General features: G+C 41.3%; 1 protein-coding gene across 1 annotated transcript; it reads left to right on the top strand.

Moving 5' to 3' along the window:
- LOC140727282 (melanocortin-2 receptor accessory protein 2A-like) lies at nucleotides 1–25,488 on the top strand. The gene is made up of 3 exons (XM_073044543.1): nucleotides 1–398; nucleotides 11,884–11,983; nucleotides 23,329–25,488. Exons 1-3 carry the CDS (start codon nucleotides 266–268, stop codon nucleotides 23,564–23,566), a joined length of 471 nt encoding a protein of 156 aa, XP_072900644.1. The 5' UTR covers nucleotides 1–265; the 3' UTR covers nucleotides 23,567–25,488.

A 25,488-nucleotide genomic window follows, 5' to 3' on the forward strand; every position in this document is an offset into this window, starting at 1 on the left:
CACTCTGTGGCCACTTTATTAGGTACATCGGCCGGTACAGTACCTATAAAGTGGCTAATGTGTGTACACTTTCAACGACTGTAAGGGATATGTTGGCCAGCAGAGGGGGATCATTTCCCACCTCATACAGAGGAAGCGACAGCATCAGAGACACTGGACGAGCTGAGATTTTGTCTGTCGAGTTAGGTGACTGAAGTGGATGCACAGCAGCTGAGCCCAGCCTCTCGGTGTATTGTATCTGTCTGGATCTGCTCGCATTTTCAGGATGCCCAAGGCGGAAAAAAATGCCGTTTTCGGAAACTCTTCAGAGGAATCGTTCATTAATAGCCCAATTTACGAGTTCGCTTACGAATATTACGATTTTGATATTTCATTTGACGGACTCAAAGCGAATAAGTGTGAGTATTCCCGGGAACTCGATGGATTTTTATTGAGGAGAATTACCGGGTATAACATAACATATTTAATACCTTCGAATCACTTACCCATGTTTGTAATTGATTGGTCGTTTTAAAACTAACGAGTACGGAAGATTATTTTGTGAGTAAGCTTTGCTGTGAAGTAAGTCCGTTTTCACACGGAAACGAGACACTCGGCTTTCCTAAATCAGCGGGGCAGCGGGTCTCAACCGCTCAAGTTTTTTTTTAAAGTATCGGGTTTGTAAATTACGACGAATGGGTGAAACGGGATCCGCTCGGAATGGATGCGGTTTTTTGAAGGAACTGACAGATTAGGTGTGTTGCCCAACTGATATTTTTTGACAGACTAGGATCTGGAGGATTCTCTGTTCTGGTGTATATATCATTGATTTATCACAGTTCCAATGACAGCTCTGCCTTCACCTCTCGAGATCCGCATCTCTAAAGATCTAAACCCCATTTTCCCTTCTCCTCCAAGACTTTCCTCGATAGCTATTTATTTTTTTTAAAACCTATTTTCATCATCTTGCCCTACCTATTTACGGAGCCCAATGCCTAGTGCTATTGATGCTCCATTTTAGTGTCTCAAAAAGTTCCATTAAGGCTCTATATAAATGCAAGCATGGTGTGCATGCATTGCCTCATTTTTTCTTCAGCGTCACACACAAAATACTGGAGGAACTCAGCAAGACAGGCAGCATCTATGGAGGTGAATAAACAGTCCACGTTGAGGCTGAGAGATTTCTTTATGTTTATATGTTTCTACCTTTTTCTTAATGTGTGGAACAACAGGAAGAAGCTAGAGGCTAGTTAACCCCTAAAGCTGGTCCCCGTATTTCAATAAGATTAGTGATCGATCCTCAAACACATTTATTTTCTTTAACATTCCAGTGACTTGCAAAAATCTCAGTTTTAAAACTTACAATTGATCTGCTATCATCTATCATTTCTGGAAGAGATTCCACATTTCAGCCTCCTTTTATGTATTGAAATGCTTCATAGGCATATCTAGAAGGCCTGGATGATTTTGTATATTGAATCAACTCATCCTGGACTCCATAATCTGCAGAAATGTAATTATCTTGGTTTAACAAGAATTCTTCTCAATATTTTGAAAAATAAAATTCAGCACTTCCCTTAATATGAAGTCAGACAAACACAGCCCTTCTTCTGGTTACCATTTCATCCTTGAATTCCAAGTATCGTACAGTAAATTTATATCAGACTCTCTCCAAGGAAAGTAGATCTTTCCTAATATGTAATGTCCAGAAATACTCACTGTTCTTTGGGTGTGACTAACTTTTTTATCTTAAGGTGGCACTGAGGATCAAGGATTTTGTGTTTTGAGGTGACTGAAACACCTAAAGTGGAAATCACGGATTCTTTCACCAATGCAACAAGAGAATGCCTGATGGGATGGGTACTTGGGAAGTTTCTGAGTTGGCACACTTCTGTTGTTCTGTCGTTCAGGACAAACGGAAGATTGCCAATATTTGAGATGTGCTCTGTATATTTTTCACTCAGAGCCATGTTAGAGTGAACTGAGGAGTCACGAGACATTCACTAATTGTGGAGGGCTGGCTGCTGAGATGACAGACTAGCTCATTTTTGACGATGAAGCTCAATAGGCGAAGATGACATTCCTTCTCCGGTTACCTTTCTTAGAAGATGTAACTTTGCTTTGTTCTTTAGACTGGCTATTTTCTACCTACAAAGTCTCATATTTGCAATGTTGATGTCAAAATGTCTGAGTGTCCTCCCCCCCAATCAAGGATTAGCCTCCGCAGTATTTCTGCCTCTTGCATTCCATTTCTACAACTATAAAAACCACATTGCACTGGCATAATCTCTTGCTGACTTTAACTTTTAAAAATGAGGCCAAACGTGAGTTAAAATTGACAGTTCATGGAATGTAATAGTTTTATATGGTACCTGAGAAAATATAGGTTAAATCTACATAGCATCCTTGTTTAGTGCTCTTCTTTACTATAAATGTAAATGTTATAATTTCAATAGGAAGGCTATACTTGGTCTTAATTCATAGCTGAGATATCTCTGAAATTACCTACCGGCCTAAGAACACTCAACGAACACAGCATGTTCAGCATGATAAACAATTTAAAATATAGTATAAATTGCAACATAACTTAGGATGAATTACAGTGGCATGCAAAAGTCTGGGCACCTCTGGTCAAAATTTCTGTTACTGTGAACAGTTAAGTGAGTAGAAGATGAACTGATCTCCAAAAGTGATAAAGTTAAAGATGAAACATTCTTTTCAACATTTTAAGCAAGATTAGTGTATTATTTTTGCTTTGTACAATTTTGGAATGAAAAAAAAGGAAAGGAGCACCATGCAGAAGTTTGGGCACCCCAAAAGATTTGAGTTCTCAGATAACTCTCAGACCTTAATTAGCTTGTTAAGGCTATGGCTTGTTCACAGTCATCATTAGGAAAGGCCAGGTGATGCAAATTTCAAAGCTTTATAACTACCCTGACTCCTCAAACCTTGTCCCAACAATCAGCAGCCATTGGCTCCTCTAAGCAGCTGCCTAGCACTCTGAAAATTAAAAAAAATGATGCCCACAAAGCAGGAGAAGAAGATAGCAAAGTGTTTTCAGGTAGTCATTTCCTTAGTTCGTAGTGTAATTAAAAATTACAGTTTTAATGGCAGTTAACAGGAACGGTGGAGGTCAAGTTGAGGTTTGGAAGACCAAGAAAACTTTCCGAGAGAACTGCTTGTAGGATTGCTAGAAAGGCAAATTCAAACTCTAGTTTGACTGCAAAAAACCTTCAGGAAGATTTAGCAGACTCTGGAGTGGTGGTGCACTGTTCTACTGTGCAGTAACACCTGCAGAAATATGACCTTCATGGAAGAGTCATCAGAAGAAAACCTTTCCTGAATCCTCACCACAAAATTCAGCACCAGAAGTTTGCAAAGAAATATCTAAACAAGCCTGATGCATTTTGGAAACCGGTCCTGTGGACTGATTACCGGTAAGTTAAAATAGAAGTTTTTGGCCGCAATGAGCAAAGGTATGTTTGGAGGAAAAAAGGGTGCAGAATTTCATGAAAAGAACACCTCTCCAACTGTTAATCACAAGGGTGGATCGATCATGCTTTGGGCTCGTGTTGCAGCCGGTGGCACAGGGAGCATTTCCCTGGCAGAGGGAAGAATGAATTCAATTAAATACCAGCAAATTCTGGAAGCAAACATCACACCATCTGTAAAAAAAGCTGAAAATGAAAAGAGGATGGCTTCTACAACAGGATAATGATCCTAACCACACCTCAAAATCCACAATGGACTACCCCAAGAGGTGCAAGCTGAAGGTTTTGTCATGGCCCTCACAGTCCCCCAACCTAAACTATATTGAAAATCTGTGGATAGACCTCACGAGCAGTGCATGCAAGATGGCCCAAGAATCTCACAGAACTAGGAAGCCTTTTGCAAGGAAGAATGGGCAAAAATCTCCCAAACAAGAATTGAAAGACTCTTAGCTGGCTACAGAAAGCATTTACAAGCTGTGATACTTGCCAAAGCGGGTGTTACTAAGTACTGACCATGCAGGGTGCCCAAACTTTTGCTTTGGGCCCTTTTCCTTTTTTGTTATTTTGAAACTGTAAAAGATGGAAATAGAAAAGTAATCTTGCTTAAAATATTAAAGAAATGTGTCATCTTTAACTTTATGCCTTTTGGAAATCAGGTCACCTTTTACTCACTTAGCTATTCACAGTAACAGAAATTTTGACCGGGGGTGCCCAAACTTTTGCATGCCACTGTATGTAGCATTAGCTTCATTGTTTGCTCTTACTTCTGAATCAAAGTTAGTGATTCAAGTCACAATCCTTGAGTATAGGACTGAGTCAGGTATTATGGGCTGAGAGGTTAAACTAAGGCTCTTATACTTATTGATCAGATAGCTGTTTGAGATCTTAGAACTCTCTTCGAATCAGAGTAGCATTCTTTCATAGTGTTGCCTTATTCCCTTATTCATATTTCAAAGCCTTGTTAATGATGTAAATTTTAATTAATTATTTATGTTGTATGGTTTTGGAGGAAAGTCTGCAGATAGGGAAGTCAAAAGCAACACAAACCATCTGCTGAGTTCCTCCAGCATTTTGTGATTTAAATGATCTCTGTTAGGAGATCATAGCGATCTCCTCCCTTTTCACCCATTGCAGCCTGCGATGCATCCGTTGGGCCTTTGAGGATTTTCCACCCTTAATCCTGCCAAGACATCTAATGTTTTGTTTTGTGTGCCATACTCTGCCAGAGCCTCGGCGACCACTTTTTTTCCCCAAGTGTTTGTCTTGGAGGAAAGATTCTGTGAGTGGTCCCCCATGTCCTTCTCACAGTGCAGTGTTTTTTTTTATGAGGCCGAGTTGCGAGCTCGACACTCAACCCGGCATGGGTGGAAAGCGTGCCAGGGAGCAGCCCGACTGGGTTTGAACTCGGGAACTTCCGCTCCGGAGTGCGGTGCTGATGTCACTGCACCATCTAATACCTTACCCTTTTTAATTGCGATGCATTCTAATTGACAAGCTTGGGCCTCTGTACCTCCGTCTGTAACAGAATCCTTGACTTTCTCATCGGGAGACCACTGTCAGTTTGGATTGGTATAACATCACTGACAATCGATGCAGGTTCACCTCAAGGATGTATGCTTATCACTCTGTTCTACTCACTAGGCACACCTCAGACACCATTTATACATTTGCCAGTGACACCACCATTGTTGGCAGAATATCAGATGGTGATGAGGAAGTATACAGGAAAGCGATAGGTCGGTCGGTTGAGTAGTGTGACAACACAACCTGGTGCTCAATGTGAGCAAGACCAAGGAACTGATTGTGGACTCAGGAAGGGAAACTGGGGAGAGTACACACTGATAATCATTGATGTGCCATCAGTGGAAAAAAAAAGCAGCTTCAGTTTCAACATCTCAGAGTATCTATCCTGGGCTCACCTGGATGCAGTCGTGTCAGAAGCGATTGGGTATATCAGCAAAGGTTCTAGCAAATTTCTACAGATGCACCATGGAGAGCAATCTGACAGGCTGTATCACTGTCTGGTATGGAGATGTCAATGCACAGGATCACAAGAGGCTTCAGAAGGTTGTAGACTCGCCAGCTCCATCCTGAGCAGAAGCTCTATTCCAATGAGGCGGTGCCTCTGGATGGCAGCATCCATCATTAAGGATCCTCACCATCTGGGACATGCTGTCTTCTCATTACTACCATCAAAGAGGAGGTACAGGAGCCTGAAGACCCTCTCTCAATATTAGGAACAGGTTCTTCCTCTCTGCCTTTGGATTTCTGAACGATGCACGAACCCATGAACTCTACCTCTTTATTCCTCTTTTGCACTATTTGTTTATTTATTTATTTATTGTAACTTGTAATTTATTATGCCTGCACTGTACTGCTGCCACAAAGCAACACATTTCAGGACTGATGTCAGTGATAGTAAACCTAATTCTGATCTGATTCATGATTCTAGAATTTTATTATCCTCCTCAAGATCAGAATCAGGTTTAATATCATTGACTTATGTGACAGGAATTGTGTTGCTTTGTGGCAACACTTAAGTGCAAAGAAATAAAAATGACTAAAACTACAAAATAAATAAATAGTGTAAAAAATAGGAATAATGAGGTAGTGTCCATGGGTTCAAGGACCATTCAGATATCTGATGTTGGAGAGGATGAAGCTCTTTAATCAACTACAATGTCTTTCTCTTTAGTGAATATGGATGAGGAATTTTCATTGAGACTCTTCCCTATATCCTCTGGTCCTGTTTTGGTTTCCTGTTGGGCACTAATCTTACCTGATCACCCTTTTGCCTTTACTATACTTACAGAATAGATTTTTTATTGCAATAATTCTCCTATGGAACATACTGAGATATTTTAGTTACTTTAAAGATGATGCATAAATGGGGATTGCTGTTGTTGACATTTTGTCAGCCTTTTTCTTGTTTTTTTTTCCTGCTTGTAATTTTTTCTACAGTATGTTTTATTTATTGATTGATTGAGGTACAGCGTGGAATAGGCCCAAGCGGGCCTTTCAATGTGGCAGGTCCAAGCAACAGTGCTCTGCCTTACTACTTGGGTACTTACAAATACTGGTAATTTTGGCAATCAAATTAATTAGCTATTAATTAATTATCTTAAGTACAGACAAAAGATAATTATTTTCAAAGGAACTATTTCTTTGTTAATTCTGTTAACAAATTGACACCTCAATGAGTGTTCAGGTAGTGGGCGAGGAAGGAAGGGGAAAATGAGTCAGCACTGAAATAGGTTAAGAAAAAACGCTGGATTTTGGAATGTCAGCTGTGCAATGAGTGTTGCATGTGGCACTCAACTAGTTCCACTGGAAATCCATCGGCCAACGAGCAGCTCTGGAGTCTGAACTACCCAAGTGATTTTGTTGGAAATGGTTAGCAGTTTAAAAAGTACTCAGATGAGCTGTAACCTGTAAGTCCATGGACCAAGAGCTTGGAGGCAGGATTATACTAAATTCCATTCCTGTGAGGGCATAATAGGCTGATTAACCTTCTGTGTTGTATATTTCTATAAAATTTAGCACGGAACATTTGTAACAATGTGATAAACTGCTAGTTGATCAGATTTTACAACTCAAGCCCTTAAACCATAACCGTGGCATTTTAAGTACTGCTAATTTACAATCTCCATTGTGTTCCCACCCCCTACTTTATTCACAGATTTATTCATCTGCTCCATCTCACTGTGACCCCTTACTCAGACACAGTATTCATTCTTCACCTAATTCTAGCTGGCATTCATCATTTCATAGGAACATCTATTCATGGAGCCACACATGATGCCCACTCTCCGATTCGTGCAAGCACTTTTTAGTTAACTTTATTTGTAGATCACCATTGTTCCTTGTTCTTTCAGAAGGAACAGTAAAATAGCTGTACTAAATGAAATAAAATTTGCATGATCACTGCTAACACACACACACAAGCAGTTGATTCTATAAGGATTGAGGCAAGGTCTTCAACAGCATGTATCATCCTGAGACCATCACCAACATCCATGGGTCACCAATGCCTAACTAGACAAGCCACATAAATACTGCAAACAAGAGGAAGTTAGAGGATTATTGTCAGGTGGGGTCCAGCTCATCTCTTGGCATTTATAATGAATAAGAGACAAGATGGCACTGAGCTGCAGTCTCCGTTGATATTGTGGTTCGGACTCAGTGTACTTTTTTAGGTTCATAGGGATGGTTTTGGGGACAGGGAGGGGAAGGAGCAGTCAGGTTAGGGTGTGGGGGAGTTAGAGGTCAGGCTGGAGTCTGGGCCAGCGCTCCGCTCTCGAAGGCCAGTGATGCGGACCGGGGATGAAGGGCAGAGGTCGGAGGTCAAGCTGGTAGACAAGGGCAGGTGGCCCTTCCCTCCAAGTTAGCGAGCTGTTGGTGGGTTGTGGGATCAGGTGTCTGTGCAGGCAGGAGGAACGAGGGCTGGTGACGCTTGAGGTATGTAAGTTGGCAAGACTGGAATTCCGCCACTCCACAAATATTCATAAAACTCAACAGCTTCCAGGAAAAGGCAGACTACTTGATGGGGATACCAACCACCAACCTGAACTTTCACTTCATCAAACTCAGGCACGCAACCCGCACTATGTGTCTCATTTCCAAGTTACACTGTAGCAAATTGCCAGGGGTTTTCAAACAGTACCTGACCAAGCTAGAAATTCAAGGACAATAGGCACATGGGGGACATCACTGGCCTATATGTAAGTTTGTTCCAAGTCATCCCCAACTCTATGTCAAATATCCTTTAAAGTAACTAGTTCCAAATCTTGAAGCTTCTTGCCTTGCATCTCTGGGTGAGCCTACACCACCAAAACAGCAGAGGTTCAAGCTGGTGACTCATTTCTAACTCTTAGTAACAATTAGAGATCCAAGGAATTGGTAAATGTCTTAAAAAATTTCTATCTGCCTGTCTCACCTCTTATACGATATTAATTTTATATTGATTAGATTAAAAGTGTCTTACATTAAAATCTGAAAATACATAATTCTTATGATGTTCTATTTTTAATAGTCAATTATCATTTGGGAAACTTAAGGCAGTGAACATTATAATCTTTCACAAATGTTAAAAATGGAAATAATATTAAATATTTTAATAAATACTATCAACATGTAACTTATGATGTTTATTTATGTATAAATAACAGTTTAACTTTCTTAGATGTTAATAATTTGTAAAATAAGAAGTTTTTGTTAATAGCTTACAGCTAAGAACTAACAGAAGCTTGCTGATAGTGGAATCCCTCAGTTAGTCAGACTCCAATCAGAAGATCAAAATATACAATTGTGTTTCCAAACCAAACATTTCATTGGTATCTCTCTGGATTTCAGATTGTTTCTGATTCTATTTCAGTCAATTGATGCAAATTTTGTTCATGCTGGCTGACTTGTAAACCCCTTTTGGAATAGTTGAATACAAGAAATAGTAGTTGGAAAAATGCTATTGCAGTGAATTTAAATCCTGGTTTCTAGGGATAATGGGCCCTGAATTAGAGACAACCCTTTATTGTCAGTGACGCTTCGTTAGAATTGGAATAATAAGAAATCAGGAGATTCTGCAGATGCTGGAAAACCACAGTAACTCACACAGAATGCTGGATGATCTCAGCAGGCCAGGCAACATCAATGGAAATGAATAAACAGTCAACGTTTGGGGCCAAAACCTTTCTTCAGGACTGGAAAGGAAGGGGGAATAAACTGGTTGGGGGGGGGAGGTGGTGGAGAGGGGAAGAGGACTAGCAGGAAGGTGATAGATGAAGCCAAGTGGGTAGGAAAGGTAAAGGGCTAGAGAAGAAGGAATCTGATAGGAGAGGAGATTGGACCAGAGGAGAACAGGAAAGAGGAGGAGCACTGGGGGAGGTGAAAGGAAGGCAAGAGGCTGGAATATGGAATAGAAGATGAGAGAAGAATAATTACTGGAAGGAGAAATCGATGTCCATGGAGGAAACCGAGATGGAAAATGGGAGTAGCCTCTTCATGGCAAGAGAAGAGGCAATGGACTGACATGTCAGAATGGAAGTGGGGATAGGAATTAAAATAGTTGGCCACTGCGGATTTCTGCTTTAGGCGGATAGAGTGGAGATGCTTGAGAAAGCGGTCCCCATTTACATTGTGTCTCATCAGTTTAGAGGATGCCGCAATGGACAACCCCAACAGATCCACAGGCGAAATGTTGCCTCACCTGGAAGGAGTCCTTGGGGTCCTGTATGGAGGTAAGGGAGGAGGTAAATGGACTGGTGTAGCACTTTTGCAGGGAGGTATGTCAGGAGGGAGATTAGTGGGGAGCGACGAATGAACTAGGGAATCGGTGGGGGGGGGAGCAATCATTGCAGAAAGTGGAGAGTTGTGGGGGGGGAGGTAAAGATGCATTTGGTAGTAGGATCTTGTTGAAGATGGTGGTGTGGTGGAGAATGATGTATTGGGTGAGGAGGCTTGTGGGGAGGAACTCTATCACTGTTAAGGTGGCGGGAAGGTGGGATAAGCACACATGTCCAGGAAATGGAGGAGATGTGGGTGAGGGCAGCATCAATAGTACAGGAAGAGAAACCCCGTTCTTTGAAGAAGGAGAACATCTCTGATGTCTTAGACAGGAAAGCCTCAACCTGGGAACAGATGTGGTAGAGGCAAAGGAGTTGAGAAAAAGGAAAGGCATTGAATCATAGAAACATAGAAAACCTACAGCACAATACAGGCCCTTCGGCCCACAATGCTGTGCTGAACATGTACTTACTTTAGAAATTACCTAGGGTTACCCATAGCCCTCTATTTTTCTAAACTCCATGTACCTATCCAGGAGTCTCTTAAAAGACCCTATTTTATCCACCTCCATCACCATTGCCGGCAGCCCATTCCACGCACCCACAATCCTCTATGTAAAAAACTTACCCCTGACATCTCCTCTGTACCTTCTTCCAAGCACCTTAAAACTATGCCCTTTCCTGTTAGCCATTTCGGCCCTGGGAAAAAGCCTCTGACTATCCACATGATCAATGCATTGTCACAGGAGACCGTGTGGGAAGAGGTCAGGATAGCTATGGGATTAGTAAGTTCTTAAAAATGTTGGTAAACATTTTGTCTCCTGAGATGGAGACAAAAAGATCGAGAAAGGAGAGAGGGGTGCTAGAAGTGGACCAAATAAATGTAAGGACAGGGTGGAAGTTGGAGACAAAGTTGATGAAATTGATGAGGTCAACATGAATGCACAAAGCAGCAACAATGCAGTCGTCAATATAGCGCAGGAAGAGCTGGGGAACATAGGCTTGGAACGTGGACTGTTCGACTCAGCCAGTGAAAGGGCAGGCGGCCATTGGTACCCCTTGAGTTTGGAGGAAGTGGGAGAAGCTGTAGGCATGAAAACAAGCATGTGGGATGGAAAGAACAGGTGAATTATCTGTGAAATGGTGCAGTCCAAAGTTGTCAAGGTAACTATTACCTTAAGAGCCAGCAGACAAGAAAGTAACAAATTGAAACTGAAATTTCCAGCGAAATCTACAGAAGAGAAAAGCAGTTGGTTACCTAAAATCTTTGAATTCAAAATTAGATTCCAAGGGCTGCAACATGTCCGTTTGGGGAATCAGATGCTGTTCCTCAGGACAGTATTGGGACAAAGGCAAAGAAGTTAGAGTGGAACCAGAGCAGAGATTTAAAATGGCAGATGATGGAAACTCAGTGTGAGCTTCATGGATTGAATGGGCATGTCATGCAAAGTGGCCATGCGGTCGACATTTTGTTTTTCAAATGTAAAAGTGGCTGTGGCATGAAAAAATATGAATCGCCTGTGCCAAAATGGAAGAAATGAAATTCTGCTTCACTGGAGGTCTGAAACAAACACAGAACAACTTAGTGAGTCAGTCATACAGTCCAGACTCACTGCAAGTGGAGTCACCTCACTAAAATGGAGAGTACCGTTAACAAATAATGGAGAGTGCGCAAAAACGGTTACAGTTGTGAGGTGGCACTCGGTGCAAAAAGCTTCAGTTAAACTATTAGACATCATCTTATGTGTGCTACAGGGACTGAAGTCAAAGAAACTTGGCTTTCATGGTCATTCAGATCCACAAATCATTGAATTTGTAAGACATCTGGTATTCTTTCATTGTTGCTCTCCCTGTGCTTTGGAAGACTAACATTAGAATTAAAAACACATATGAAGGTGTGGATCAAATAAGAATCAAGAGCTTTTCTCAGGTGACACATTAGCCATTGCAGTCTGTAGACAGACTGTCCATCTAGGTGAGAAAATATTTCATTCTAAATATAGAATTGATTCCAATGGTTTCTAATGCTAAATATAAAATCTGAGTGTTTGATTTTGTGATGGTTCCTTAGCATGTTTAAGGTACATTTTAACAGTTGTTGGTGTAGTACGTCAAATTGTGTTCTCTTTTTCCAGATTCCATTGTAATAGCTTTTTGGGTTGGCCTTGCTGTGTTTATGATATTTCTCTTCATAATACTTATGTTGATGTCACGCTCTGGCCCTACACCAGCACAGTAAGTGGATTTATTAGGCTTTTTCATATACTCATCTCTTGTCCATTAATTTTAGTACCAATGATTATTGATTCATTCTACTTGTCAATGTGCATTTGATTTACACTTACATCTACACATTTCTAGAACGTTGTCAGTCAAGCCACATATTATGAAAGCATATCATTTGCTGTCCATTTTCAATGGTGTTTAATAGAATAAGATTATTAATGCCAAGCTATCCCATATCATTAAATTAATTAAAATAGTCAGTAATTCCACCAGGAACTTCGGTACAGATATAAGCACAAGAACAGGAATGAAATGAATATCAGTAAATTAATTTTGTTATTAAAATTATTCTAGCCTTTTGGGATTGAGATTACTCACTTAACAACAATAGTAATCAGTGATGCAGATTCAACTTTCTGAAAGACTTTGCATTCACATCTAGACTTGCTGCCCTTAAACATTGGCAAAAAATGTCCCTAAATAACATTTGTTATAGCTCATTACTGATAAACTTAGACAGTCCTTCAAGAACTTCTCCAGATATTACAGAGCATAATTTCAGGCCATATTTTCATTTCTCCTGTGTGAACTACTCCATGGGTACAACACTCAGCATTAAGACTTCAACTGAGACCTTTCTGTCACCAATTCAACCACGTCTGAAGGTGGCTAGGCAATATAGAAATCGAACTTTAGCAATCTATAACTGGAGAACTCCTGGGCATTGCTTGCGGCAGGTTTTGGAAATTCTGTCTTCAAATGATGATGGCCACTTTTAGTAGAATGATTTGTAAGTAAGCTGACAGTGATAACTGCAATAAATAACCAGCAGAGGTAAACCTTCACCCACCGGACCAACAGACATAAACCTTCACCCACCAGACCAACAGATATAAAACTTAACCCACTGGACTAGCAGACAAAAACCTTCACCCACCATACTAGCAGACATAAACTTTCACCCATCAGACTGGCAGACATAAACTTTCACCCACCAAACTAGCAGACACAAACCTTCAGCCACAGGATCACCAGACATAAACCTTCACCCACCTTACCAGCAGACATAAACCTTGACCTACCAGACTGGCAGACATAAACCTTCACCCACAGGACTAGTGGACATAAACCTTCACCCACAGGACCAGCAGACACGAACATTCACCCACCGGACTAGCAGAGTTGTACCTTTACAGTTTGCACTGATCTCTATTCTGCTTCGATTATGGGTATCTATAATTTTTTTGAGGTAATCTTGTTGAGATTTTTCACTTGATTGTATTCTGCATCAAATCTGATCAGGTACAAGGGTAAAATCCAACATCTCTCAGTAAGGTGCTTCATATTAGGAGCCAGAGCCTCCAAATTGGAATTATGCGTTAGTATTTTGTTTTAGTTTATTGATTTTAATTATTCACAAATGCTACTAGCTATATGTTTTATAAATATTCAAGACATTTTATTTTTATAAGTAATTTACTATTGTTAATAAGAGTTAAATGTCAGCATCATATAAAAGCTATTAACCTCATAGCACCCCTATAGCATGATAGCCAGCAAAGAGCTAGAGTAGCTCAGAAAAGTAATTGTAGCCCAGTTGTAGATACTACACACTACAACCTCTGTGCATTAGTAATGGAAGGAATAGATGAACTAGACTGATCTGTCCTGAATGGTGCTTTTCCAACACATTTCTTCAACCTTGTGTATGGCTGGCAGCTGTACAACACTATGATTACTTCATATTTATAAAAAGTTAGTACATCCAGTACCTTCAACCATCTGCTGAATCAAAGTCATGACAAAATTATACTTTGACATTAAACTACAATGCATCCAAGTAATGTCAGATTTTAAATGTACATTGAGTAAGATGAAACAAAAAAATAAAATCTTATTTAACAAAAAATCATGAATGAGGAAGATCATTTCATCCATTTCATTTAATCCGTCATCCTCCATGAGTTTGTTTGGACAGTCATTCCATTACTTGATAATTATTTACAAGATATGAATTTCCTTGTATTAAATTAAAACTTCTTTCATATGAGCTCTTAGTACCTGTAATAACACCTTTTGGACTATTTCACTTTAGGCTGAATACAGACTCCTTTAGTATTTCTTCATACTAAAGACAATTTGATAGATCTTAATAGTAATGGGGAGAAGGCAGGAGAATGGGATTGAGAAAAAGTCAGCAATGATATAACAGTGTAGTAGACTTGATGGGCTGAATGGCCTAACACTGCTTCAATACCTTATGGTCTTAGGATGCTCCCAACATCATCAAGAGGAGCTCCTTTTGATGATCCATTGTTGCTGCTTGGGCTCATTGGTGAGGATAAATGAGTTGTTAAATTTCCCTCAAACTGCATGACAACCTTACAAAAGTGAATTATAGTTTCTGCTGTAACATGAGTACACTATATATATTAAAAAAAATCTGAGATATGTAACATTATGATCTGTTGGCTGAGTGATAATGGGTCATCTCTTTCCCTTGAATAGTGCAGTACGTCATTCAGCATCCAGCTGAGCAGACAGCTTAATGTGTTTAATGTGGCAGCTCTGATGACCTGATGACAGTGCTAAGTCCAGCACGTATCCCAGCAACTCTGTGAACATTGGGATGTAATATTAAAATTGTACAAGGCATTGGTGAGGCCAAATTTGGAGTATTGTGTACAGTTTTGGTCACCGAATTATGGGAAAGATGTCAACAAAATAGAGAGAGTACAGAGAATATTTACTGGAATGTTACCTGAGTTTCAGCACCTAAGTTACAGAGAAAGGTTGAACAAGTTAGGTCTTTATTCTTTGGTGCGTAGAAAGTTGAGGGGGGACTTGATAGAGGTATTTAAAATTATGAGGGGGATTAATAGAGTTGACGTGAATAGGCTTTTTCCATTGAGAGTAAGGGAGATTCAAACAAGAGGACATGAATTGAGAGTTAGGGGGTAAAAGTTTAAGGGTAACACAAGGGGGAATTTCTTTACTCATAGAGTGGTAGCTGTGTGGAACGAGCTTCCAGTAGAAGTGGTAGAGGCAGGTTCGATATTGTCATTTAAAGTAAAATTGGATAGGTATATGGACAGGAAAGGAATGGAGGGTTATGGGCTGAATGCGGGCCAGTGGGACTAGGTGGGAGTAAGCGTTTGGCATGGACTAGAAGGGCTGAGATGGCCTGTTTCCGTGCTGTAATTGTTATATGGTTTTGGTTCCCAGCATAGGTGTTGGCTGAACTCAAGTTGGCCTCTCTTGCTCAGCCCCTGCTTGCCATGGTTGTCCTGTTTTGTTCTGATGAGCTCCTTGCGGAGTCTAATGGGGCAACATAATCTCCCACAAGCCTCCCAGCTCTTAGGCTAGAACCATGCCTGCTGAGCAAGTGCCGGATTAAACCTGGTACAAGCAAGACAGTCCGCATGCTATTGAATGGGGGAACATCAGCTCCCAGGAAAAAGACAGACATCCATCATATATTCAACTAAGTTTGTATGATTTTAATTTATTTTTACAAAACATAAAACATATTCCTAACATTTTAACAATCTCTTTATTATATATGCCCTAATTATGACTATCAAAGATGACTAGTAGCATTCATGAGGACTGGTCACACTGACATATCTGATGACTGGAGTTGGAGTCAGCTGGTTTTCTTTTTTATTAGTATGGATTTGCTGCACTCTGAGATAGACTTTATTTTATTTATTTTTATTTTTGGTTAGAGATACAGTATGGTAACAGGCCCTTCTGACGCAAGGAGCCCACACTTCCCAATTACACCCATGTAACAAATTAAACTACTGACCTGTACGTCTTTGCAATATGAGAGGAAACCAGAGCACCGGGAGGAAACTTCCACTGTCATGGGGAGAACTTAGAAACTCCTTATAGACAGTGGTAGGAACTGCCATCCAATGAGATGCTTTATGTGTTAGTGAATCACTTGCAGAGGCAATACATCAGTGTAAATGCTTTTTATGTAGTCGGATGAGTTTTATTTTTACCACAACCTGAGCTAATTTTGCTCTTAGTGTGTAACATCTTCAGAAAGCAGCTTGAGGACATTTTTCCCATTTTACGGCTAATTAGAGATAGTTGTAAAATGGGGGGCACTGGAGCTTCTGTATGTAAAGATGACTCTGAGTCACCTTAGAGTCTGTTCTTTGTGCCATGCAAACATAATGATATATCTCGTTCCTTTGAACAGATTTGGATACTTCAGAGGAAGATGCTCGAGTCTCCACGGGTTTAAATCGTCTGTAAAATAGCTGGCGCTTCTGTATGGAGCAAATCAAATTTGGCAATAATAGTACCATATTATTCAGTTCTAACGGTGACTATGCTTTGTTGAATGGAGGCTTCTCCATTTATTTTTAATCATTTAATTGCAGGTGCAAAAGAGGTGGGAGAGAGACGCTGCTAACCAGGGATAGTATCACAGCTGCAGAAAAGGAGGAAGTCATGGAGGGATTGTCTACTGAGTCATTGAGGGATGGAAGTCAGAAACAGGAAGGGGGCAATAAATCTACTGGGTGTTTTTGATAGACCCCCAATAGAAACAGGGATATCAAGGACCAGATAGGGGGGCAGATTCTCGAACAGTGCAATAATAATAATAATAATAATAGGGTTGTAGTGATGGGTGATTTTAACTTTTCTAATATTGACTGGCATCTCCTCAGAGCAAGGGGTTTAGATAGGGTGGAGTTTGTTAGGTGTGTTCAGGAAGGTTTCCTGACACAATATGTAGATAAGCCAACTAGAGGAGAGGCTGTACTTGATCTGGTATAGGGAAATGAACCTGGCTGGGTGTCAGATCTCTCAGTGGGAGTGCATTTTGGAGGTAGTGATCACAACTCTATTTCCTTTACCATAGTGCTGGAGAGGGATAGGAGCAGACAATTTGGGAAAATATTGAATTGGGGTGGGGGGTAATATGATGCCAAATTGTGAGCAGATGTTCTTGGGGAAATGCACAATAAAAATGTGGCAAATGTTCAGGGGACATTTGCATGTCATTCTGCATAGATATGTTCCATTGAGGCAGGGGAAGGATGGTAGGGTAAAAGAGCCATGGTGTAGAAAGATGTGGAAAATCTAATTAAGAAGAAAAGAAAAGTTTATGAAAGGTTCAAGAAACTAGGTACTTTTAGAGCTCTAGAAAATTACAAGGGTGCCAAGAAGGAGCTCAAGAATGAGATTAGGGGAGCTAGAAGGGGCCATGAGAAGGCCTTGGTGAGCAGGATTAAGGAAAACCCCAAGGCATTCTACAAGTATGTGAAGAACAAGAGGATGAGCCATGTGAGAATAGGACCAATCAGGTGCGATCATGGAAACATGTGCATGGAGCTGGAGGAGGCAGTGGAGATACTTAATGAATCCTTTGCTTCAGTATTCACCGGTGAAAACAACCTTGGCAATCATAACTTAGAGCGGACTGAAATGTTTGAGTGTACAGACATTAAGAAAGAGGATGTGCTGGAGCAGTTGGAGGGTATTAAGTTAGGTAAGTTGCCGGGACCAGATGAGCTATACCGCAGGCTACTGTGGAAAGCGAGGGAGGAGATTGCAGAGCTTCTGGCAATGATCTTTGCATCATCAACAGGAATGGGAGAGGACTGGAAAGTTGCAAATGGTGTTCGTTGTTCAAGAAAGGGAGTAGAGGTGACTCAGGAAATTATAGGCCAGTGAGTCTTACTTCAGTAGTGTGTAAGTTGTTGGAGAAGATCCTGAGAGGTAGGATTTATGAACATTTGGAGAGACATAATCTGATTCGGGATAGTCAGCACAGCTTTGTTAAGGGTAGGTTGTGCCTTACAAGCCTAATTGAATTCTTTGAGGATGTAACAAAACACATTGCTGAAGCTAGAGCGGTGGATGTAGTGTATATGGATTTCAGTAAGGCATTTGATAAGGTTCCCCATGCCAGACTCATTCAGAAAGTAATGAGGCATGGGATCCAAGCAGACCTTGCTTTCTGGATGCAGAATTGGATTGCTCACTGAAGGCAAAGGGTGGTGGTGGATGGTTCATATTCTGTATGGAGGTCGGTGACCAGTGGTGCTCCACAGGGATCTGTTGTGGGATCCCTCCTCTTTGTGATTTTTATAAGTGAATTGGATGAGTCAGTAGAAGGGTGGGTTAGTAAGTTTGCTGATGACACAAAGTTTGGGGTTGTTGTGGACAGTCTGGATACAGCATGACATCATAGGGTTCAAAACTGGGTTGAGAAGTGGCAGATGGAGTTTAACCCAGATAAATGTGAAGTAGTTAATTTTGGTAGGTCAAATTTGAGACAGAATATAATATTAATGGTGAAACTGTTGACAGTGTGGAGGATCAGCAAGACCTTGGAGTCTGTGTCCATGGAATATTCAAAGCTCCTGTGCAGTTTGACAGTGTTGTTAAGAAGGTGTATGGTGTGATGGCCTACATCAACTGTGGGATTGAGTTCAAGAGCCGTGAGGTAATGTTAAAACAATATAAGACCTTAGTTAGACCCCCACGGAGTACTGTGCTCAGTTGTGGTCACCTCATTCCAGGAAGGATGTGGAATCTATAGAAAGAGTGCAGAGGAGATTTACAAGGATGTTGCCTGGATTGGAGAGCATGCCTTATGAGTATAGGTTGAGTGAACTTGACCTTTTTTCCTTGGAGCAAATGAGGATGAGAGGTGTCCAGACAGAGGTGTATAAGATGACAAGAGGCATTGATCATGTAGTAGCCAGAAGCTTTTTCCCAGGACTGAAATGGCTAACACGAGGGGGCATAGTTTTAAGGTGCTTGGAAGTAGGTACAAGGGGGATGTCAGAGGTAAGATTTCACACATAGAGTGGTGGTATGTAGAATGCACAGTGACAGTGGTAGAGGCAGGTACAATAGGGTCTTTTAAGAGAGTCTTAGATAGGTACATGGAACTTAGAAAAATAGAGGGCTATGTGGTAGAGAAATTCTGGGCAGTTTCTAGAGTATGTTGCATGGTTAGCACAACATTGTGGGCCGAAGGGCCTGTAATATGCTGTAGATTTCTATGTTCTATGTTCTAAAAGGAAAGATCTTCACCATATCTACTGTTAAGATGCATATGTTTTAATTTTGTTTGTACTCCAGTATGGACAAGTGTAGCTTGTTCAATCTTTCCTGCCCAGACAACCTGCCCATTGCAGGTATTAGTTTAGTAAACTGTTTCCAACATTTTAATACCCTTCCTTTAATAAGAAGACCAATATCACACACAATACTTTAGATGTGGCCTCACCAGTGCCTGATATGACAGATGCATTATTTCTCTGCTTTTATAGTATTTAGTTCCACTAGAAACAAATTATGATAATGTGTACCTGCAAACAAGTATTTTGTGAATCATGTGCCTGGAGATTACTCAGTATCTCAGAACTCTGCAATCTCTCACCAGTTTGATAGGTACATTTCCTTATTTTCCTGCCAAAGTGGACAATTTTGCATCTTCCCACATTTAACTCATTTTGGCAGATCTTTTCTTACTTACTTAACTAGTTATATCCTTTTATAGCCTCCTTTGTACTGACCTGGGGAACCAGCAGTGTAAATGGAACATTTATCTGCATTCTTGGGTGTAACCCCTGTAATAAAAAAAATAATCTGATTGGCCTTCTCTCCCAATAGAAAACCTACAGCACAAAACAGGCCCTTTGGCGCACAATGGTGTGCCGACCATGTCCCTACCTTAGAAATTACCTAGGGTTACCATAGCCCTCTATTTTTCTGAGCTCCATGTATCTGTCCAGGAGACTCTTAAAAGACCCTATCATTTCCACCTCCACCACCGTTACTGGCAGTCTATTCCACGCAATCAACACTCTCTGTGTAAAAAAACTTACCCCTGACATCTTCTCTGTACCTACTTCCAAGCACCTTAAATCTGTGCCCTCATGTATTAGCCATTCCAACCCTGGGAAAAAGCCTCTAACTATCCACACGATCAATGCCTCTCATTATCTTATACACCTCTATCAGGTCACCTCTCATCCTTTGTCGCTCCAAGGAAAAAAGGCTGAGTTCACTCAAAAACATCCTTGTAAATCTCTTCTGCACCCTTTCTACGGCTTCCACATCCTTCCTATAGCAAGGCAACCAGAATTGAGCACAGTACTTCAAGTGGGGTTTGACCAGGGTCCTATATAGCTGCAACATTACCTCTCAGCTCCTAAACTCAATCCCACGATTGATGACGGCCAATGCACCATATGGTTTCTTAACCACAGAGTCAACCTGCGCAGCAGCTTTGAGTGTCCTATGGACTCAGACCCCAAGATCCTTCTGATCCTCCACACTTCCAAGAGTCTTACCATTAATACTATATTCTGCCATCATATTTGACCTACCAAAATGAACCACTTCACACTTATCTGGGTTGAACTCCATCTGCCACTTCTCAGCCCAGTTTTGCAACCTATCAATGTCCCATTGTAACCTCTGACATTCCTCCACACTATCCACAACACCTACAACTTTTGTGTCATCAGCAAATTTACTAACCCATCCCTCCACTTCCTTATCCAGGTCATTTATAAAAATCACGAAGAGTGAGGGTCCCAAAACAGATCCCTGAGGCACTCCACAGGTGACCGACCTCCATGCAGAATATGACCCGTCTACGACCACTCTTTGTCTTCTGTGGGCAAGCCAGTTCTGGATCCACAAAGCAATATCCCCTTGGATCCCAAGCCTCCTTACTTTCTCAATAAGCCTTGCATGGGGCACCTTGTCAAATGCCTTGCTGAAATCCATATACACTGCATCTACTGCTCTACTGTCATCAATATGTTCTGTCACATCCTCAAGAAATTCAATCAGGCTTATAAGGCACAACCTGCCTTTGACAAAGCTATGCTGACTATTCCTAATCATATTATACCTCTTCAAATGTTCATTAATCCTGCTTCTCAGGATCTTCTTCATCAACTTACCAACCACTGAAGTAAGATTCACTGGTCTATAATTTCCTGGGCTATCTCTACTCCCTTTCTTGAATAAGGGAACAACATCTGCAACCAATTTCTTGCCCCTCTGTGTATCATCAGTAAATTAGCAAATATACCTTCACCAAAATCATTTTTATCTCAAATTAAAAGGTTGGGACTTCATCAAGATTATTCACATGATTACATCTTGTTAACTGGAAAACATGTATTTCAGATTCAGTTTATTGTCATTTAGAAACCACAAATGCAATGCAGTTAAAAAATGAGACGTTTCTCCAGAATGATATCACAAAAGCATATGACAAAACAGACTACACCAGAAAATCCACATAACGTTTGGCAATCCCCAGTCCAGAGTCCAGAGAGGCTGCTGCGTATTAATATCGCGCTACCATCTCAGTGCATTTCCCGGAAAGGAGCTCCAAATCCACCAGACAAAACAAGACCAAAAACTAAAGCTACAAGACCTGCACAAAACCACATAGTTACAACAGTGCAAACAACAGCATAATTGATAAAAAAAAAACAGACCATTGGCACAGTAAAAATAGTCCAAAGATGTTAAAAGACTATAAGTTCAAAAGAAATCACCACACAGTTTCCACAAGTCCCCAGGGTCCCGACAGACTCGCCATCCCACGCTGGCGGCAGAAGGGAATACCCCCGCTATGGACTTCCACGGTGCCGCCTGACTCAGCCTCGCAGATGCAACACACTATGAAAGATCCGTCGAACCCAGCCTCACAGACGCAGCACACACCAAAAGCGACCTGACTGCAGCAGACTCCGAGTCCGTCGAACCTCCGAGCCGACGACCATCCCCTCCAGCACAGCTTCTCCGAGCACCATCCTCTGCCGAGCGTATTAAGACAGCCCTGCCAACGGCCATCGGCAATGCAACCCCGAGGACTGAGGGCCTGTTCTTCCCAGCAGAGTCCCAGATCTCACAGCAGCAGCAGCAGCAACAAAGAAGGTCTTCCTGGAGATTTCCCGATGTTCCTCCGTGCTCTCACGTCCGTTTTCAATCGATTATGATTGCGCATGGTACCCCACTTCACAAATAACAGATAATCAGCTCCGGAGTGGCCGCTGCAAGCTGCGTCACGCCGCCATCTTGGAATTTCTGCTGACTCTCATTCTTGTGTTAACCAGAAAAATCTGTGAACTGAATCAAGTATTGGAAGGCCTAGATAGAGTGAATGTGAAGAGAATGTTTCCTATGGTGGAGGAGTCTAGGGCCAGAGAGCACAACCTCAGAATAGAGGGATGCCCTTTTAGAACAAAGTTGAGGAGGAATTGCTTTAGAAAGAGGGTGGTGAATCTATGGAATTCATTCCAATAGATGGCTGTGGAGGCCAAGTCATTGGGCATGTTTAAAGCGGAAGTTAATAGGTTCTTGAATAGTAAGGGCATCAAGGGTTATAGGGAGAAGGGAGGAGAACGGAATTAAGAGGGATAATAAATCAGCCACAATGGAATAGCAGAGCAGACTTCATGGGCTGCATGGCCCAAACCTGCTCTCGTGTCTTATGGTCTTGTGATCTAATAGGATTAATCAAAAAGTTGACTTTAAGGAGCAAATTAAAGGGGCTGAAAGAGGTAGAAAATTCCAGGATTAAGGATATACAATACATAGTTGTGGGTCACCAGTCAATAACATAGATACGTAGTTATGCACAAGAGGGTGCTTGGAAGTAGCTGGAAGAGGTTTTAGACAAAGGACGAGAAACAAATTCATTTGGGTTTGTCCCTGGATGTTAACCACAGGCTGTGATTTTACTAAAGATAAAGATTACCTTTATTTGCCACATGTACATCAAAACATCAAAATATACATTTGAATGCTTTGAATCAAAGCCGTGAGGATTGTGCTGGAGGCAGCTCACAAGTGTCACCATGGTTCTGGCACCAACATAGATGTCCATGACTGACCTATCCTTAACTGTTTACCTTCGGAACGTGGGAGCGAGCCGGATATTCATTTATTTATTTAGAGAAACAGTGCAGAATAGGAACTTGCAGCTCTTTGAGTCAAGCCTCCCAGTTAACCCCCCCCCCCCAACCCCAATTTAACCCGAGCCTAATCACGAGCCAATTTACAATGACCAATTAACTTACTAACCTGTACATCTTGGGACTATGAGAGGAAACGGAAGTACCCAGAGTTACTGCACGTTGGATACACAATAACTGATATGAATAGAAGGGAGTGCAAAATGGGCTGGAGGAGGAGGGATGGGTGGTAACTTACGTGGGGCATAAATTCTGCAAAGATCAGTTGAACGGCCTGCATCTGTGTGTTCTTTGTAATGCTAATGTAATTTAGATGATAAATAGTGAATCGTGCCAAACTCGATTTTCTCCAAATTCTTGAATATTTTGCAGAATTGACAGTTCAAGAAGAAAGCCAGCAACAACATTCACTAGGAATAATCGTCAAAAGCAGGCAGGGAATGTGATCAACTGTGTTATTTCATCACTACTACCAGATGACACCGGAAAAGCAGCAAACAGCAACGTCAACAATGAACAGAAGTGCCCTGGAGCCTCTGCAGGGCCACAGATACAGCTGGATAATACTGCAAATCCTGGCAGAGTTATTCCACAATCAAACTACCCCTAACTGGCATAGGTTTCCTAGCATTAGTCCTGGGATAAAATTGTAGTGTCACAATATTTAGCAATACAGTCAGAAAAAATATTCATATATGTTTGGATAGTTCAGGGGATTCATGGAATTCTTAATTGAATTGTTGGAGTTGTGCTAAATAACATCACTAGCAAATAAATGAATTTGTTGGAACAGCAGGCCAGGCAGCATTTGTAGCAAGAGGGACATAAATTCTGGGCCTGATTGTGCTAGTTTAGTCTCCCGCATAGAAGTAGTGACTATAGAAGTTGTCAAATTCATTGTTGGATTACCAAAGGCTGCAACGTTTCCAGATGAAAGATCAGGTGCTCATGATTAGACTGAACTTGATTGCGATAGGGTAAAAGGCAGGAGATAGGGAGTGGAGAATAGCAGATCTAAAGAGAGAGGGTTGTAGGCTGAACAGAGATGTCATACGGAGCCATCAATCAATCTGCATTTGGTTTCTTGACATTGAGGAAACTGTAGCACGAGCAAAGATCTAGAGATCATGTGTGGTCCTGAGGAGAAGAGGTAAAAAAAGCAAGAGAATAATTTCTTTATCTGCAAAGGTCAATAAAATGGGAAGGAGATGGGTTTTGATGTCAGTGATAAAGTAAATCACCAAGCTCCGGAGGGAATATTCTTTACAAAATATTGTAAAGGCTGGGAGGGAAACGTGCTTGGTGGTGACATTATTTTGGTGGTGTCAAAAAAAGGGCAGAGAATGCTTCTTTGAATGCAGGGGCTGACAGAGAGGAAAGCGAGCACAAGGAAACTCTACATGGGTCTCAGACCGAAACATCAACCGTTTATTCTGCTCCATAGATGCTGCCTGACCTGCTGAGCTCGTCCTTTATTTTGTGTGTATCGCACAAGAAAGCTATATTCCGATTCCCGTTCCCGTTCCGATGTGTCTATCCATGGCCTCCTCTTGTGCCAGGATGAGGCCACCCTCAGAAGACAGGATTGTGGTTTTCAGAGTGTGTGAAAACCAAGTGTGGGAACTGGAACCATGAGACCATAAGGAGTATAGTTAAGACATGGAACGGATATGTTTAAGGGCCTTGCTGGGCATAAAGAAAGAGAATCCTCAGCTGAGGACAAAGGAAGATCCTTCAAACCAAAGCAATTTTTGCCTTCTGCTCCACCAGCAAATCTAACAAATCACCTTCTTACACCTCCGGGTAATGCTATAACCAAACACACCTTCTCCTCTTACCCCTTCTTGCTGATTTTGCTCTGTTATTTATCTCTAGCAGGACCCACTCCCATCCAATGGCACCTTCCTATAGAATTACAGGAAGTTCAACACTTGACCTTGTATTTCTTCCTACCAACCAGAATCTAAAATCTCACTCTAGACGAGGTAATGAAACTGATACTTCTTTTCAGCAGCTGGACGATCTTGGTCTTCACCCATTCCCCACTCTGCAGCATAGAATATGCTTGTTTTCTCATTTTTCCAGCTCTAATAGAAAGGTCATCAGTCTGAAACATCAACTGTGCCTATCTCCACAGATATTGCCTGGCCTGCTGAGTATTTCCAGCATTTTTGTTTTCAGATTTCCAGTAGCTGTAAAATTTTACATTTGTGTTGGCAACAAATGCACTTTTCAATTTTTTTTAGTATATGCCGGACTTTGAAGCATCTCCTGTGAAAGGTCATACAACTGTGACATGGTAGTGTAGTGGTTAGCACAATGCTTTATAGTACAAGTGGCCCAAGTTCAATTCCCACTGCTGCCTGTAAAAAATTTGTACTTTCTCCCCGTGACCGTGTGGGTTTCCTCCCACATTCCAAAGATGTACTGGTTGGTAGGTTAATTGGTCATTGTTAATTATCCCCTACTTAGGGTAGGATTAAATTGGGGGATTGTTGGGCAGCGAGGCTGGAAGAGTCAGAAGGGCCTATT

Source organism: Hemitrygon akajei, chromosome 5 (assembly GCF_048418815.1).
Source record: "Hemitrygon akajei chromosome 5, sHemAka1.3, whole genome shotgun sequence".
Classification (NCBI taxonomy): Eukaryota; Metazoa; Chordata; class Chondrichthyes; order Myliobatiformes; family Dasyatidae; genus Hemitrygon; species Hemitrygon akajei.